Source organism: Xyrauchen texanus, chromosome 1, assembly GCF_025860055.1.
Source record: "Xyrauchen texanus isolate HMW12.3.18 chromosome 1, RBS_HiC_50CHRs, whole genome shotgun sequence".
NCBI classification, from domain to species: domain Eukaryota; kingdom Metazoa; phylum Chordata; class Actinopteri; order Cypriniformes; family Catostomidae; genus Xyrauchen; species Xyrauchen texanus.
In genome coordinates this window covers 16062956-16081141 of record NC_068276.1, presented here as the reverse complement: position 1 = coordinate 16081141, position 18186 = coordinate 16062956, and the positions used below count along the sequence as shown (strand labels likewise).

General features: G+C 42.5%; 1 protein-coding gene across 2 annotated transcripts; it reads right to left on the bottom strand.

Annotated features, from left to right (window-relative positions):
- Positions 1–862: 862 nt before the first annotated feature.
- Positions 863–17850, bottom strand: LOC127650282 (tyrosine-protein kinase receptor TYRO3-like). Of its 2 annotated transcripts, none has more exons than XM_052135601.1 (15): positions 17686–17850; positions 17537–17598; positions 16480–17092; positions 15914–16069; positions 14055–14387; positions 13029–13188; positions 11258–11352; positions 11074–11172; positions 10684–10764; positions 9824–9916; positions 9264–9385; positions 8343–8452; positions 2779–2938; positions 2220–2353; positions 863–1801 (listed from the first exon to the last, which is right to left on the bottom strand). In XM_052135601.1, the coding sequence occupies exons 1-15, from the start codon at positions 17807–17809 to the stop codon at positions 1489–1491; spliced, it is 2655 nt and encodes an 884-aa protein (XP_051991561.1). In that variant the 5' UTR covers positions 17810–17850; the 3' UTR covers positions 863–1488. The 2 variants fall into 2 exon arrangements, with proteins under 2 accessions (XP_051991561.1, XP_051991570.1); XM_052135610.1 differs by having other exon boundaries at positions 13029–13068.
- Between the last annotated feature and the right edge of the window lie 336 nt (positions 17851–18186).

Here is an 18186-nt window from a genome sequence, read left to right as displayed (position 1 = left end):
GATTCTACAGCACAAAAAAGAAGGAAAGGGTTTCTACAACAGGTAAATTGCTAGCGATGTAGACACAGTGTTTGTCTTGTACTGTGTGAACATCTGTGTGAAAAAACATCTTTTTAAAACCAAAAATTATACAATTTTGGGCCTTTCTCACATTTAAAGACTTCAAAGACTTAAAAACTAGAAACTTAAAAACAAACACTTGTTCAGAAAATGATTGCATTCAGAGCCTTTACTATATTAAAGGACCAAAGAGGACCGTTATATTTGTGACCTCAACACGTGCGACCCCCAACTCCCAAAATAGTTTGGTCCCCCCAATTTTCATTACATGGTTATGGCCTTGCATTCACAGTAAGTCCTGAAAAATCTGCTTCAATATAAATGTGACAACCTTCCTCAATCAGAATTTTATGAAAAACACCCTTGTCTTCAGAACTGTGTGTGTATATACAGTATAGAGAGAGAGAGATAGACAGACTGACTGACTGATTGACTGATTGATTGATTGATTGATTGATTGATTGATTGATTGATTGATTGATTGATTGACTGACTGATTTACAATCAGTAAATTTCGATGTTTTTTCACTATGGCAGTCAACCCTGGGAATGTTTGTTATATACAAATTTTGTTCTACTTTTTTGTTGACACTGACTGCTTATTGTACTATACAAGAATGTCTGTTTTGTCAAGCTGAATGCTATTTTGTATCACACTGAGCTTTTTAGATACTGATTTCAACAGTAGATAAAAGCGTACCGGGGAAAGTCAATACAGTACAATACTATAGTACACAGAAACAGGATATGCACATTTGTATGAATACAGCAAATGTATTTTTGTAGCAATGTGTTACATGTTAATAGAAAATACACATTTGCATGTCCACTTATACACATTTCTTACATGTAAAGTCATACTGTATATAGTGAACAGAAAATTGCCACAAAATGACATTGAAAAAAGAAACATTGAAAAAACATTCGGAATATATGGAATATGTACTGTATATATACATGTACGTCTGACAGATTTTGATAATTGAATGGATCATTTTGCATGTGATGCTCACATGATGAAAGAATGTTTAGAAGTTGAGAACAGTATGACAATTTCACTGAGAATCAACTCAGTTTTGATCAGCAAGATGTGCATTTAGTTATTGTGCAAATTGTAGACAATTGTACTTATGTGCCAAAACACATGCAATTTGCTTAAATGAATAAGAAATTCAAATATGGTGTGAACAAGGAACTAATTGTTCAGATATTTGAACTTAATGTTTTGAAAACAATTATTCTCATTCAAGAATTATGCCAAAGCGATTGAGAAAAACTGTAAAACAACATACAAAACCACTTCTAGAGAAAACAAGAATACTGTATGTAACTACACATTTGATTCAAATTTAGTTAGTGAGATATAGCCCTTTTAACAACCTTGTAAGTGCCATAAGTACCAACACAGACCAGGCATGGCCCACGTTCTCATTCATTTTTATTGCACAGCAGGTATCCATCCTCCTCTTTGTCCTCCACTGATCTGGAATAGTATACAAGTCCACTGACAGGTTCGGGTAGATATATGTTGTTTACAGCCCCTTCCATCTCAGGATCCACGTCCTCTGCAGCATCCTGCCGATTACTGGCTGCCTCTAGGGCCTGGTTGATGTAGTGGGCATCCTTGCTGGCCTCCAGGGGAGGAAGCTCAGATAGAAGAGCTTTGAGTTTCTGGCCCAGCTCTCCAAAACATGGCCTCTGAGAGGGATCTCTGTGCCAGCAGCTCAACATCACCTCATATCTGATAAAGTGAAGGAAGGAAAGATGTTGAGTTTGAATCATCACTTATATTATCTCTCAGATCTGCTGTTTAAAAAGCAGTATTGCCATTTATGTCTCTATACCACACAAAAAACATTGCAATTTACCATGATTTAGTGATCACAGCACCAACCAATACCTTCTCAGCAAGGTAATTCTTCCATTTTAAGGGTGTCTGCCTTGGCACTCAACTGCTGTGACTCATAACACCTCTTTAACCCATAAACCTTTCTTCCTTAGCCTGATTTCAGTAGTCTTGCAAAAGCCCATTTTTAGCAAAGTCTTAGTCACAGTTTCCTAATCAACTAAATCTGTGGTAATATCTTTACTCTTAAAAGCTAAATGCATTTTGTGCTACTTTTTTGCGATCATGCATGAAAAATAATGGAAGTGCATACAATTTGCTGTCGATGTCCCCCTGTTTGAGATGGTGTCCACTCTCCAGCATGTCCAGGACCTCATGATTGGGGACACCCGGATAAGGTGTCCTCCCCCTGGATGTGATCTCCCACATGGTTATTCCAAAAGACCACTATGAGACATCAGGAACAACATAGTTTACAAACTTGCTTGCAATTGTAATACAGTATAAAAAATACATCTACATTTGTTACATTTCATTTTTGCATTACAGTAAAAATAATTAGAGGAAGGGACATAGTTATGTAACAATAATAAACATAAATACATCTTGATGGATTTTGTGAGATTAACCTGTGTATAATTTGTAACGTTGTGAATGTTTTAACTGTAAGACTAGTCACTGGAGTAACTTGCATTAAAGTAAATAGAAAAGTCTTCTGCAACAGCATCAGAAACACATTTCTACATTTAAAAAAAACAAACAAATAAAACATTCTTCTGAAAGCATTTAGGAATGCACAAACCTTTCATTTTCAAAGTTGAAAGGCTATGTATTGTAACTGTCTGGGCAAGGTAAGCAAAGGTAAGACTGACCACATCACTCTTAGTAGTGTAAACCGACTCAGACAGGCTCTCTATGGCCATCCACTTTACAGGCATTCTCACAGCCACTTTCTGCCTGTAGTAGTTGCTGGAATAGATCTTCTTAGACAGGCCGAAGTCAGCTACACACACGCGCAGGTCATCTCCCAACCTGTAGAAATGTATGTGTTTCAATAAGCACCTCAATAAGTGTGGCTACTCTTAAGACAAGGAAGTATTAAAGGGATAGTTCACCCAAAAATGAAAATTCTCTCATCGTTTTCTCACCCTCATGCCATCTCAGATGCGTATGACTTTTTTTCTTCTGCTGAACACAAATTAAGATTTTTATAAGACTATCTTAGCTCTGTATGTCAATAAATGCATGTGACTGGACGTCAGAGCTTTGAAGCTCCAAAAAGCACATAAAGGCAGTGTAAAAGTAATCCATACAACAAAAGTGATTCAATCCATGTCTCCAAAAGCAATATGATAGGTGTGGGAGAGAAACAGTTTAATATTTAAGTCCTTTTTTTTTTACTATCAATCTCCACTTTCACGTTTACATTCTTCTTTTGATTTTAGTGATTTGCATTCTTAGTGCAAATCAACACCTACTGGGAAGGGAGAACAATTTATAGTACAAAAAGGACTTACATTTTTATCTGTCACCCATGCACTACTTTTTGTCACGAACCCCGCTCCTCTGCCCCATCTCCGCTTCCTCGAGCACGCACACATACACTCCGCGAGCGTGCTCGCTTCCCGCTCCCTCGCTCCGCCCCCTTGAGCTCGTACGCTCTTTTTCCTCCCTCGGGCTTCCACGCCCGGTTTTGCTATTATGAGCTCTCGCTCGTAAATTATCTCCCCCTCTGGCTCACATGCCCGCTTCAGCCAGAACATTATGACCACCTGCACTCACGCGCTTCCAATCCCCACACATTAGTTTCACCTGCACTCGTCTCATCACCTGTCATTGTTTACACCTGCACTCGCACCTATATATATCACTATCCTTTCGTTTGTATCTTGTTGGTTGTTGTGTTTAGTTTCCCGCATCTTTGCCCCCCGCTAGTCTCGTCTAGTTTTGCCTCCTTTTGTCTTCCTCTTAGCTTGCCAGCTCCTCTTGTTCCCCTATCTTTTGCTCCCTCTAGTCCCCTCTTGTATACATCCTGTTTACCCCGGCTTTGACCCTCGCTCCCCTCGACTACTCTCCCGGATTTGCCCCCTTTACTCTCTTTGATTCCCCGGCTTTGACCCTACGCTTCCACGACTACTCTTCACTGGATTTGCCCCTTGTTTGTACTTTTGCCTGCACTGCTTTTATTTAATAAAGCAGTTTTCTCCAACATTGTGTCTGTCTCATCTTGTGTGTGTGTGTGCGGGTTACAAAATAACCAACCTCACCGTAGACAGTCACAATGCATCACGCGGTGGATTCGCGCAGCTCGTTAGAGCGGAGATGCACGTCACATTCGGCGCAAGGAGCTACAGTTTGGAGGCAGGACCAAGCGCTCACGGCCCAGGGGCAGCAGGTATGCGCTATTTTTGATTTTTGTCAACCTGCTTCACCTGTGTCTGCCCCTGAGCTCGTTTATGCCTCCAGTGCATTTCTGAGCGCCGTGCACTCTCCACCCCCGGAGAGGTTTTATGGCTCACCGGACGCTGGCCAAGGGGTTTTTATGCGAGGCAGCGGTTGTGTAACTCATAACCCCGCCCTCGACATTAAGGAGCCAGCGGCCCGACTCTTGGGGTTGCGTCAGGGGAGTCAACCCTTGGAGGTTTTTGTGATGGATTTTTGTGCCCTGGCGTACCAGGAAAATTTTGATGAGGTGGCTCTGAAAGACATATTTCAATGTGGACTGAATGAGCCAACCTCATCATTCATGCCTGGTGGTCGCTGCTCCCTTAACCTGGCTCAGTTTATTGACCTCGCCCTACTGTACGCTGGTTCCTCGTTTACTGTGGGGGAGGCAGAAACTGAACCAGCGTTCCATACCACGGCCCCCGTCTTGAAGCCTACCACGGCCCCCGTTTTGAAGCCTGACACGGCCCTAGCCCCGAAGCCTGACACGGCCCTAGCCCCGAAGCCTGTCACGGCCCCAGTCCCGAAGCCTGTCACGGCCCCAGCCCCGAAGCCTGGCACGGCCAGAGAGCCAGCGCCCATGCCTGCCACGGCCAGAGAGCCAGCACCCATGCCCGCCACGGCCAACGAGCCAGCGCCCATGCCCGCCACGGCCAACGATCCAGCGCCCATGCCCGCCACAGCCAACGAGCCAGCGCCCATGTCTGCCACGGTCAGCGAGCCAGCGCCTGTAGCCTCGACCGCCCCAGAGCCAGCACCTGTAGCCTCGACTGTCCCCATGGCCACGTCCCCTGTTGGCCGAAGACGTAAGAGAAGGAAGAGGGCCCCTTCTCCCCAGTCTCGTCTTGTGCTCAAGACCGCAGAGGTTCCCTCAGAGTCTTCTACAGCTCTGCCGACCTCTGCTCCGCCCCCAGAGTCTTCCACGGCTCTGCCGGGTTCTGCTCCGCCCCCAGGGTCTTCCACGGCTCTGCCGGGTTCTGCTCCGCCCCCAGGGTCTTCCACAGCTCTGCCGGGTTCTGCTCCGCCCCCAGGGTCTTCCACGGTTCTGCCGGGTTCTGCTCCGCCCCAGAGTCTTCCACGGCTCTGCCGGGTTCTGCTCCGCCCTCAGAGTCTTCCACGGCTCTGCCGGGTTCTGCTCCGCCCTCAGAGTCTTCCACGGCTCTGCCGGGCTCTGCTCCACCCTCAGAGTCTTCCACGGCTCTGCCAGCCTCTGCTCGCCCCTCAGAGCCCTCGCGGCCTCCGCCTCAAGAGCCTCCCAGGGCTCCTCCTCTTGAGCCTCCCAGGGCTCCTCCTCTCAAGCCTCCCAGGGCTCTTCCTCTCGAGCCTCCTAAGGCTCCTCCTCTCGAGCCTCCCAGAGCTCTACCCCTCGAGCCTCCCAGAGCTCCGCCTCTCAAGACTCTCAGGGCTTCTCCTCCCGAGTCTTTCAGGGCTCCTCCTCTCAAGCCTCCCAGGGCTCCTCCTCTCAAGCCTCCCAGAGCTCCACCTCTCAAGCCTCTCAGGGCTTCTCCTCCCGAGTCTTTCAGGGCTCCTCCTCTCAAGCCTCCCAGGGCTCCTCCTCTCAAGCCTCCCAGGGCTCCTCCTCTCAAGCCTCCCAGGGCTCCTCCTCTCAAGCCTCTCACGGCTTCTCCTCTCGAGTCTTTCAGGGCTCCACCCCTCAAGCCTCTCACGGCTTCGCCTCTCGAGTCTCTCATGGCTCCTCCCCCCCAAGCCTCTCAGGGCTTCCCCTCTCGAGTCTTTCAGGGCTCCTCCTCCCCTCGAGCCTCTCAGGGCTCCGTCCCTCGAGTCTTTCATGGCTCCACCCTCAAGCCTCTCACGGCTTCGCTTCTCGAGTCTCTCAGGGCTCCTCCTCCCCTCGAGCCTCTCAGGGCTCCGTCCCTCGAGTCTTTCATGGCTCCACCCCTCAAGCCTCTCAGGGCTTCCCCTCTCGAGTCTCTCAGGGCTCCTCCTCCCCTCAAGCCTCTCAGGGCTTCTCCGCTCGAGTCTTTCAGGGCTCCACGCCCTTCCAAGCCTCTCAGGGCTTCGTCTCTCGAGTCTTCCAGGGCCCCACCTCTAGAGCCTCTCGAGTCTTCCACGACCTTTTTCCCTGAGCCTCTCACGGCTCTACTCCCAGAGACTCCAGAGCTTCCTAGGGCTCTGCCTCTCGAGCCTCCTACGGCTCCACCTCCCGAGCCTCCTATGGCTCCACCTGCAGAGCCTTCCAGGCCTACCTCGCTAGAGCCTCCCACGGCGCCACCGTCATTGGCTCCACCTCCTGAGCCTTCCAGGCCTTCGCCCCTAAAGCCTCCTTCGGCTCCACCTCCTGAGCCTTCCAGGCCTTTGCCCCTAAAGCCTCCTTTGGCTCCACCTCCGGAGCCTTCCAGGCCTCTGCCTCTAGAGCCTCCTGCGGCACCACCTCCCTCTGCCCTGTCTCTTGGGCTCCCCATGGCGCCGCCTCCTCAGCCTCTCAGTACCCCGCCTGCCGAGTCTCTCACGGCTCCGTCTTCCATGGCTCCGTCTCCCAAGTCCTTCATGGCTCCGCATTTCACGGCTCTTCCCTGGCCCCCTGACCCTGTCCGGTGGCCCCCTGACACTCTCCCTGTCCTGTGGCCTCTTCCCTGGCCTCCTGACCCTGTTCCTGTCCGGTGGTCACCTTCCAGACCCCCGGACCCAGTCCCTGTCCTCCAGTCGCCTTCCAGACCCCCTTACCCAGTCTCTGCCCTATGGCTGCCCCCTAGATCTCCCGACCACCCGCCTGTCCACTATGTTCCCCCTGACCTTAACATGAACTGCCCATGGACTGATTCATTTCCCTTTTTGCCTTCTGTCCCCCTTGGACTGCCCTCATTTTGTTTGTGTGTTTTGTGGGTTTTCTGTTCCCTCGAGCTCACACGCTCGTTCTGCCCCCGTGAGCTCACACGCTCGTTCTGCCCCCGCAAGCTCACACGCTCGTTCTGCTCCCTCGAGCTCACACGCTCGTTCTGCCCCCCGCGAGCTCACATGCTCATTCTGTTCCCTCGAGCTTAACAGCCGAGCGCAGCCGTCAGGAGCCGTCCGTTATAGAGGGGGGAGTACTGTCACGAACCCCGCTCCTCTGCCCCATCTCCGCTTCCTCGAGCATGCACACATGCACTCCGCGAGCGTGCTCGCTTCCCGCTCCCTCACTCCGCCCCCTTGAGCTCGTACGCTCTTTTTCCTCCCTCGGGCTTCCACGCCCGGTTTTGCTATTACGAGCTCTCGCTCGTAAACTATCTCCCCCCTCTGGCTAACATGCCTGCTTCAGCCAGAACATTATGACCACCTGCACTCACGCGCTTCCAATCCCCACACATTAGTTTCACCTGCACTCGTCTCATCACCTGTCATTGTTTACACCTGCACTCACACCTGTATATATCACTATCCTTTCGTTTGTATCTTGTTGGTTATTGTGTTTAGTTTCCCGCATCTTTGCCCCCCGCTAGTCTCGTCTAGTTTTGCCTCCTCTTGTCTTCCTCTTAGCTTGCCAGCTCCTCTTGTTCCCCTGTCTTTTGCTCCCTCTAGTCCCCTCTTGTATACATCCTGTTTACCCCGGCTTTGACCCTCGCTCCCCTCGACTACTCTCCCGGATTTGCCCCCTTTACTCTCTTTGATTCCCCGGCTTTGACCCTACGCTTCCACGACTACTCTTCACTGGATTTGCCCCTTGTTTGTACTTTTGCCTGCACTGCTTTTATTTAATAAAGCAGTTTTCTCCAACATTGTGACTGTCTCATCTTGTGTGTGTGTGTGCGGGTTACACTTTTATGCAGCTTTTCTTAGTCTGAGTTCTGGTTTATTCACACTTACATTGTATGGACCTACAGAGCTGAGATATTCTTCTAAAAAAATTTTTGAGTTCAGCAGAATAAAGAAACTCATACACATCTGGGATTGCATGACGGTGAGAAAATGATGAGAGAATTATTTTTTGGGTGAACTTTTTCCTTATACAGGACAACAAAAAGTTATCTCTGTTGCCCTCCTGTGGACTTACATGCAATTACGAGCAGCCAAGTCTCTATGTAGGAAACCCCGAGAGCTGAGATACTCCATTCCTGCAGCAATGTCAATCATGAAACGCAGAAGACTCTGATAAGGCACAAACTAAAAAATATATACAGGTCAGTTTCAATGCTAAGTAGAATACTCTCAAATCTGTGGTTATTTTAACCTCTGTAATATAAAGAAAGAACTTGTCTCAGTTGATTTGTTATTTTATTTTTTATTTATTTTGGTGATCTATTGACTATGCCGATAAATGCAGCTTTTCTGCTGATTTAGGATTATTTATTACAGTAGATGTAGATGTAATAGTGCAGGATGAATGGCATTGCTTAAAGTCCTGTCTATGTATTTTGATCATTTTTCAGCGTTATGATAATATTTGAGAATTTACACATAGTCCACTTCACAAATAAACTATTTTCTTTTAATGTTTTTTCAAAATATGTTTTATCACTTTGATTTTGTTCACCCAGTAGATTGACTGGGGTAGATTGTGGTTGCACGTTCATTCAGTTCACTGCAGAAGCGACCGCTTGGCTGAGGCTGGCTCCCTTGCATTTATATAGCCAGTTGTTGACCACTACTTGGTCTGGCCGGTAGATGGGACTCACTCCGCAGGTTTCAATAAACAGTTACTTTTGGGGGTCCTCTGGGGGCTAAGCCCCTTATCTCCTTCACCCCTAGCAATGCCCATGTATCAAACACTTTTGCTGCCCTACAATGGAGACTGAATGTCTTGAATTGTCTAATTGATTTGCCAAAATCGACAGAAATACCCCATGCTCACTGAACTTTACGTAAAAAATAAGAGTAGCCTATAAAGAAAGAAAAAGAGAACAAAACAAGTAATCCTGCTTAAAACATGTTAAAAGGTGTTGTAAATGTCATTATCTGTAGGTTGTAGACTGACCATTTGAACGTCGCCGTAGCGAGTGGCTATAAGAAAGCGCCGTAGGTCTCCATGTTTCATGAATGGAAGAATTACAAGAGGTACAGGGATGGAGGACTGTGGATCTCGTTCTAGTGCAACCCCTAGAAGACACACATAACACACAGCAAATCAGTAGCATGCAGCGCAATAGCAAAACCATGGTAGAAAATGTCATCACAATGTTGTCTTAAATGTCAATCAGACATTAGAAATGTATGACGTTGACTTAATTGGCTACTGCACTTCACAGTATTACACAGCTGCCAAGTGCATTATGTTGAACAGCTGCTATGATCCATTCGATTCTTATAATAGTACAATCCCTCATTAATTTGGGAGGTCAAAGACAGGAAGGTCAACTGTATCCCACTGTTAATGTGAAGCATCACGAGAACTTGTACAGGTTCACACTTTACCCTTGGCCGGTCCACAGATGCCCAGTTGCCATAGGAACTTACTGAAATTAGGTTACCTAACACTATAACATTTTAGCCTAGATTTCAAAAATCAAATAATAGTTCCATTCAAGAGAGACATACCAAGCAATTTAACTACATTGTCATGATCGAAATATCGCATAATTTCTGCCTCCTTGAGAAAGGACTCCAGATCCTCTTGACTGTGGATTCCAACTAAAAAATTAGAAAAGAAAACAAAAACACATTATTAGAGCATTAAACCTAAATGTCATATGAGAGGTTATTTTAATGGAATCGAAAGCATTTGTGGCATAATGTTGATTACCACATAAACCAATATTGATTCATTCCTCCTTTTCTTTAAAAAGAAAAGAAAACCTTTAGGTTACAGTGAAGCACTTATAATGGAAGTGAATGGGGCCAATTATTGGAAGGTTTAAAGAAAAAAGTGTGAAGCTTATAATTGTATAAAATCACTAATATTGGTTCTTCTGTTAAAAGTTGAGCATTATTTAAGCTTTTTATGCAAAACCTTGTTTGTACAGTTGTTTTAGGGTTAACAGCATTACGTTGCCATGGCAACGTAGTTGTAAAATTGGATAACTTTACACACAAAAGGTTAGCAAGCAATTTTATCACTCTAAAATGATGATAACTTATATTTTTTACAACTTTTTTCTGTACATTTGAAGCAGTGAGTATTTTAACATTTACAAATTGGCCCCACTAACCTCCATTGTAAGTGCCTCACTGTAGCCTCGATTTTTGCTTTTTTTAAAGAATAGGAGGGACGAGTCAATATAAATGTTTGTGGTAATCAACATTATGCCACAAATGCTGTCGATTGTGCTCAACTTGTATTGAACCCAGAATATTCCTTTAATTCTAAATTGTCATTTTAAGATTATACTATACATCATAATGTTTTATTAGAAACACATGCTTCACTGTAACTTGCTCTCTGCACTACACACACACACCTCTCATGGTTTTCACTGCCACTTTGATGTCTTCTCCTCCTTGAGGGGAAAATATGCCCTCATAGACTGCCCCAAATTCTCCTGCACATGGAAAGAATCCAGTTTTCCATCACAATGGCAAACTCCATAATTCATACCCAGATTACATAATGACAATGAAAATGCTGCTTTCAACTCAATAAGCAATAAGCAATAAGCTTGATATAGTTTTACACTACTGTTATGAAGTTACATAGTGTTAAACTTTATAAACATTACATTGACTATTTAATAGTAAGTAATGATATAACCAAGAATTTCTAACAGCAGAGCATTCTTTACATATCTACTGTAACACTAATAAAGACCAAGGGCAAATTTGCAAATATCACTTTGTTAGTCTGTTTGTACCTTTCCCAAGCTCTTTGCCCATCGTTAATTTAGTACGCTCCACCAGCACATCTCTTAGACCGCACAGCAGTCTGGAACTCACCCCCTCCAACATCTGAACTGAGCCAGTCACAGACAGAGAGACAGGTTATTGGTATATATTAATAAAAGTCCTATACACAAAGGTGGTTTGAGGGAGACTTACTAGTGATTTGCTCAGATTGAGCTGTGGGTTCTGGTTCATCAATACGTTGAAACGTCACACCAGTGTGGGATATGAACACCGCTTGCTCATCATCACTGAATACAAAATGAGAGCACAAATGAGTCAATGATGTGATGTTCATTTTCTTTTCTGGATCTATTAAGATATTCAAAAATACACTAAAAATGCATTTGACACAAAACAGGTATTGAATACATATCTAATATGACGTCAGTCTTCAATTTCTGAGTTTAAAGCATAACTGTCAACATTCCCGTTTTTTCCCGGGAGTCTCCCGTATTTCACACTCATCTCCCGCCCCCCTCCCATTTTGTTATTTCTCCTGGGAAACTCCCGTAATTTGTATGGCCCAAACCTCGTTATATGAATATTCACATCAATATTTTATTCTAAGGTTGTCCAGTTGCCAGATCTTGTATGAAACGCATCCTACTCACACAATCGACACATCATACAAATTTCAACCCATTTGTGACCTCAACCTGGCAACCTACAACCCAGTTGTGCTGTTGATATCTGCGCAGGTAGTAGATGAGGGAAGTTGAATCAAGCATCACTGGTAGATGGGAGGCAGGGCTAGACTAATAATCTGGCATACCGTGCATTTTCCCGGTGGGCCGACACAATTTGGGGCCGACCAGGGGTGGACTGGTCATCTGGAGAACCGAGTGGGCCTGTGGGTCGGCCACAAAACGGGACGAATGGGCCACAATAAGCTAAAATGAGCCGCTGCGTTACACAGAAAAGGACAGCGAACATATCGAATTCATATCGACAATGCCCACGCCTTTTGCAAATGTGTTGCACTGATTTTAATATAGGTCACGGTGGGAAAAATTACATTACTCAGCATATGTATTTTGCCTGCCCATGTCATCCTGCACCCAGAAATTGGAACACCCTACGGTTAACAGATGTGGCTCATGCTACTCTCCGCGATCCACACACAACTTACCACGTGCCCCATTGAGAGTGAGAACCAATAAACGTGACCACGAGGTGATCACCCCATGTGATTCTACCCTCCTAGCAACCAGGCCAATTTGGTTGCTTAGGAGACCTGGCTGGAGTCACTCAGCACACCCTGGATTCAAACTTATGAGCTACCCAGGCCCCCCAAGAACATTTTTCAATCAAAAGTTAGTCAATCAACTAGTTTTTATAGAAAATATTTTCCAAAATTGTATGAAATTAGATTCATCCAAACTTTATTCGAACTTGACACAAGTTTTAAAGTAGATTTTTTTAAATAGTTGCCATTTTTATCATCTCTGACAAACTTATTTTTAATGAACCATATTAAAACCTTTTAATTAATTTAGTTACAAATAATTGCAGACATATTCCTTGCGTAACATAAATTAAATTAAAAATGAAAACAAATAAATCAATTCTTGTTTGTATTATACCCAAACTGAGAAAGCATTTTTTATTATTATTATTTATTTAAAAAAATCTATGGCCATGCAATTATTTTTGGTTATGTGTTTTTAGCTCAGAGCCCATAATAGTCAAACTTTATATAAAGGCTGTAACCAGAGAAACTGCTCTATTGTTGTGCACAAAAGTCACACGTCTCATGGGCCCAAACTGACCTCTCGTCAGTCATTATTCAGTATCTCACAAAGGGATAATGCTTTAACAAATATTTAGGATACAAATATAAAAAGCAGGACAAAAACATAGATGTTAAGGACTATAATTGGATAGGCAAGTAAATGCATAAACATTTGTGGTTTTCCTTGTTTACCTGCGTTTCCTGTGGCGGCGCCTTACAAAGAAGAATACAGCTATGAGAATGAAGGGAAACAGGACACCACACAGTAGAGCAGCAATTAGACCAGAAAAGAGCACCTGTTTGGAATGGGTAATGGGACCAGGACTGGGCAATGTACTTAATGGATCTCTTGCTGAAACACATTACACATAAAAAGATGCATGATGTCATCTAAATGAAAAATGCAGGATTCTTGTTCTTTGCTATTAGTGTTGTATTGACAATTGTGCATTTAAAAGTGCTCTCTGTGGCAGCTCAAGATACAATACTTGTCATTTTTAGTAAGCAGTCCTTTAGTAATTAGCATTTATTAAGATGCATAAAGACCAATTTACTGTTATAGTATACATCTAGTACAGTATTGTACTAGTTTTCATTGCTTACTGATAAAAACTGACTGTAGACAATATAATGGTCTGGTCTGCACTTATATAGCACCTTTTTAACCTTAGCGGTATTCAAAGCACTTTACACTGTGTCTCATTCACCCATTCACTCACACATTCACACACCAATGGCGGCAGAGCTGCCATGCAAGGTGCTAGTCTGCCATTGGGAGCAACTTGGGGTTCATTTTCTAGCCCAAGGACAATTTGGCATGTGGAGTCGTGTGGGCCGGGAATCGAACCACCAACCCTGCAATGCTAAATTCTCTAAATGTTAACTTAACAATAAAGATTTTGTATAGCTTTATTTGACTTGGAATATAGCATGCGAGTCATATGGTCTACTTTTTGGAGTTTGACAGATGCTATAAATCACCAACTTTTGTTGTATGGAAAGAAAGTAGCCTGAGCATTCTTTAAAATATCTCATTTTGTGTTCCACAGAAGAAACATTTTGGTTTAGCAATTTTCCTTTTTGAGTAAATCGCCTTAAGATTTTTGCACAATTATGGTAGCTTATGAATCATTCCCATTCCTCGAAATTATAACCTTTTGGTAAATCACTATGCAACCCTGGTATTTCTTTAGCAGAAAGATGAACATCAACACTCACCTTTGTAGATGATAGTTGACTGCATGGAGTGATGATTTCCAAGTATAGTAGATATGGCATTGTGTGCTGTGACAGACAGATGATAATCCAGTTCAGGCTTGATTTTGGTGATATTGACTGCTGTGTGTTTCAGTCCAGTGGTGTAAGGGAGAATCAACACTGTGTTCTCACATGGATCCCACTGATCCCCAGATGCATCTTGTCTCTGTTTACACTGCACGTCATATTCCACTTCAGCTCTTCCACCCAGGTCTGCAGGCGGAGCCCAATGTAGAGTCGCAGCTGTGTCACCTAAATGCTGGGAGGTTAAGTTGACCGGGGGTGACGGAGGTTCTTCAGTAAGAAAACAAAGAGGGTAGAAGATATTTTGACAGGACCAATTCAAGGTCAGAAATTAAGGGGGGGCTCAGGGCAAAAATGCAGCCTGATCCCATGAACATTAATGGTAATTAATGGCTAAATTACATGATATCCTTTTCGCTGCAGTTTCACAGTGAAATGCCCAGTGGGGGGCGCCAAAAGCGAGTAAAATGGTGTCGTAATCAGACGAGATTTTTAAGGTGAATATTAGATGGAGGTTTTAATGAGTAAAATGTACCTCCCTAACCTAAAACTTTCATCTAAACCCAACCAATAGTGTCCTAAAAGCAAATGAGAGGTTAAAAAAAGCCAGTTTTCTGAAGCAACCATGTCAATTTGTGTTGCTTCTATGACACTTTCATCTTATATGTCAGCTTGCATGCTTGGCTGGGCTCAATCCTCAGTCTTCCGAGACCAAATTTCAACACTCTTTCAGGCGAGCTACGGTACAAGCTAATCACATTGGAATAAGTGTATAAATGTAGGTGGGCCTGTAATACAAGCATTAAAATGTATAGTTTTTCAAATGATGTGTAAGCGTAGAACATTGCAGGCAAAACGAATTTTGCCGAAATGTAGTTATAATAATGTTTACTCTATAAGACTAGGTTTCAAATAATGTAGGGTCAAAAAAAGCCCCAATATTAAATTCCTCTATTTGGGCCTAATTCTAATAAATGTATCTAGTTATTCATAGAGACAGCGTTTTTAAACAACATTTATACATTTTCTTAAAACAAGGATGTTGTGGGGTGTTGCCATGCATTTCTATGTCTCTGTTCCTGCCCTGATTCTTCCCAGCTATTTCCTGTTTACCTTGTTTGCCCAAATGTATTTAATGTCCTTGTGTTTGCTTGTGTCTTTGTCAGTTGTTGTTTCCTGTTATCGCCATGGATGTAATGTTTGTTCAGATCCCAAGTTTTAGTTTAGTTTAATTTTGTTTTGTTCCTGTGTTTTCCAGGTTTAGTATCTGGATTCGTTTTCTTGTTTAATTAAAGCTGCACTTAGCTCCTGCTCTCTTGACTTCTTCCTGCATTCGCTACAGGAGTGTGGAGAAGATTAATAGGGTTAGGGGTTTGTTCAAATCCTTAACTCTAAGTTTGCACAATAGTTATAGTGATGCTTGCCTTAGCAAACACCTCTAATGATCAATGCCATTCACAAAACCAAAATGTCTATGTTGACATTAAAAAAAGCACCACTAATAATCATATAAAGCCAGTTTTATGAATGGCAACATGGTGCTGCATAATGAATAAAAGGCATTTATTGTTCTGACAGTCACTGTTTTTAGGATTATACTGTTTGAGATTGCTAAATGCTAATGTATTAACTGCTACATTTGTATTGTGATTATTTATAACAATTTCTAAATGCAATTAGCAAACTGTGATTTCATTGTTGGTATGAAGGATTTGGAAACCTGTTGGATCTAATGAATCTATAGAATGACAGGAATGGTATGGTTTAAGCATGCTTTTTTTTTTACTCAAACATACTTGTGCATCCCAGCTGGGGAGGGTCACTCTGCAGGCGTGCATAACCCTGTTCACAGTCACACTGAAATGCACCTTCTTGATGTGTTGTACTTCTGGGAGGACAAGGCAAACATCCTCCACTTTCATTTGCTGGTTTAAAGCTGCCCAACCTACAAGCTGTATGAAAGTCATTAAAGATAAATGTGCAAACAGAGGAATGCTGCAAAATTTTAAAAAAAAATAAACATGGTCTCTATGTATTTATACATATTTGTGCATAAATAAATATCTATGCATAAATAATTAAACATAATTAAACACATAAATAATTAAATATGTGAGGAGATATACAAATAATACAAACTAAAAAAAAATTTAAATAAATATAAATAAATGAATATAAAAAAATACCCCCATCAATGCAAAAATAATACAATATAAAACATAAATAATTGGTTGGTGAAATGCAAAATTGAAAGTTAATTTTTAATTCTGTATTTCTAAAATCATTCATTTATTTCTCCATGTTGTTTCCGTATTTATTATATGTTAATGAGATTATTTATTTATTTATTACATAGTCTCACCTTTGCAACTGTTTCCCTCGGGCTGGTAGCCTGCATCACAAACACATAATCCCTGAGGTGGACCCCATGTCCCGTTTGACTGACACTTCATCACTGGGGCGGATATCTCCACTGCACTATTTACACATACTCCCTTACTTAACCCTGATCCTGCGGGAGTTTCCTCAAATTTCATTTGGCTCCATGCAAATTCTGGACACTTCATGAAGAATAGCTCGACAGAAGCAATAAAGATGCAGATGCCGCTGTAGGAAAATCCTAGGTGAAAGCCCTTCTGAAAGATCTTTCCTAAATGAAGACCCTGAGCATGGTTCAGGTTCTCATCCAGAGGAACACCTCCAACAGGAAATTGATTTTGGGCTGTGATCTCGTGAACAGCTTCCCGTGGTATCCCAATGTTTTGATCCAGAGGTTGGTCAGATCCTTGGACATAAATATAGACAGGTTGCTGGTCCTCTTGGGCAAAACTGAGGTCCAGCTGAATCTCATGGGCATCTTGCTTGGGTATCCAATTGGTCCATAATGTTTGGGGAGTATTACTGAATTTGGGGTTACAGGCTTGGTAGACAAAGTGTTTATAATCCTTCCCAAGCTGCATGTATGTTTCTTTCCACTTACATTGACAGAGAGAGAGAGAGAGAGAGAGAGAGAGAGAGAGAGAGAGATAACCAATAATGTATTTATCTGCAACCCACTATAGTCATTTAGAAATGTATTTGGTCTGTTATACTTTTAAGGAACTGAAATATAACATTTTATTATACCCTTACAAATGTTAGAAACAATCAAAAATCTGTTTTAATATCTATTTTCTGTACACTCCAAAAAAAAAAATATTATTATAATAATTTGAAGAAAATAAAAAAACTTATTTATATATATATATATACATTAAGGTTTATTCATTTAATTTTGTTAAATTAAAAGGCTAAAATATTTTTAAGTGTATCAAGTTATAAATTTAGCCTATTTATATACCTGTAAATTTCATAAATATATACATAATTTGCACAAGTATTTATATAAATATTAAATTAATGAGCAAATTGCCTCTTACAGATTTTGGAGAAGAGGACGTCCATTCCAGGCTTCTCTGTTTGCTTGAATCAAAGATCACTTCTAAAATAAAATGTGCATGATATTAGTTGTTCATTAGATTTTCAAGGCATCCCATTATTAAGATGTAAAATCTCTGCCTTGCTTTACCTCTGATTGGGTTTGATTGCGCGGATTTATCGGCGGAGGCACTCCATGAAATAATAAAAAATAAAAAATAAGAACAATTTATAAACAAGTTCATAAGAAGCGTCTTCTTCCTTTCAGTCTTCATTTATACCTTTTAATTTCTTCACACTGCTTCCGAACAGGCGATCAAACCTCAGCAGTATAAAATGATGTCACAGATCAGAGTTGACTCGGAGTTAAGCGCACAGTGATGTCCGAATCGCGAATGAATTGTGCATTTGAACAGGTTATTTTTAATGATTCAAACGAACCGACTCGTAAAGCGTTTGTAAATCATTCTAGGGTCTCTCACTAAATACTAGGGGATTTTAGTATGTCATCACATACCCATATAAATAAATGCGTAAATACTATGTAGTCATAGAATGTTAATTAGAGAGACTTAACGAGAACTTTGGAAGTGAAACTGTGAGGTGCAAGAAGGCTAATATCGGAACTATATAGGCTACAGCGCAACGATGA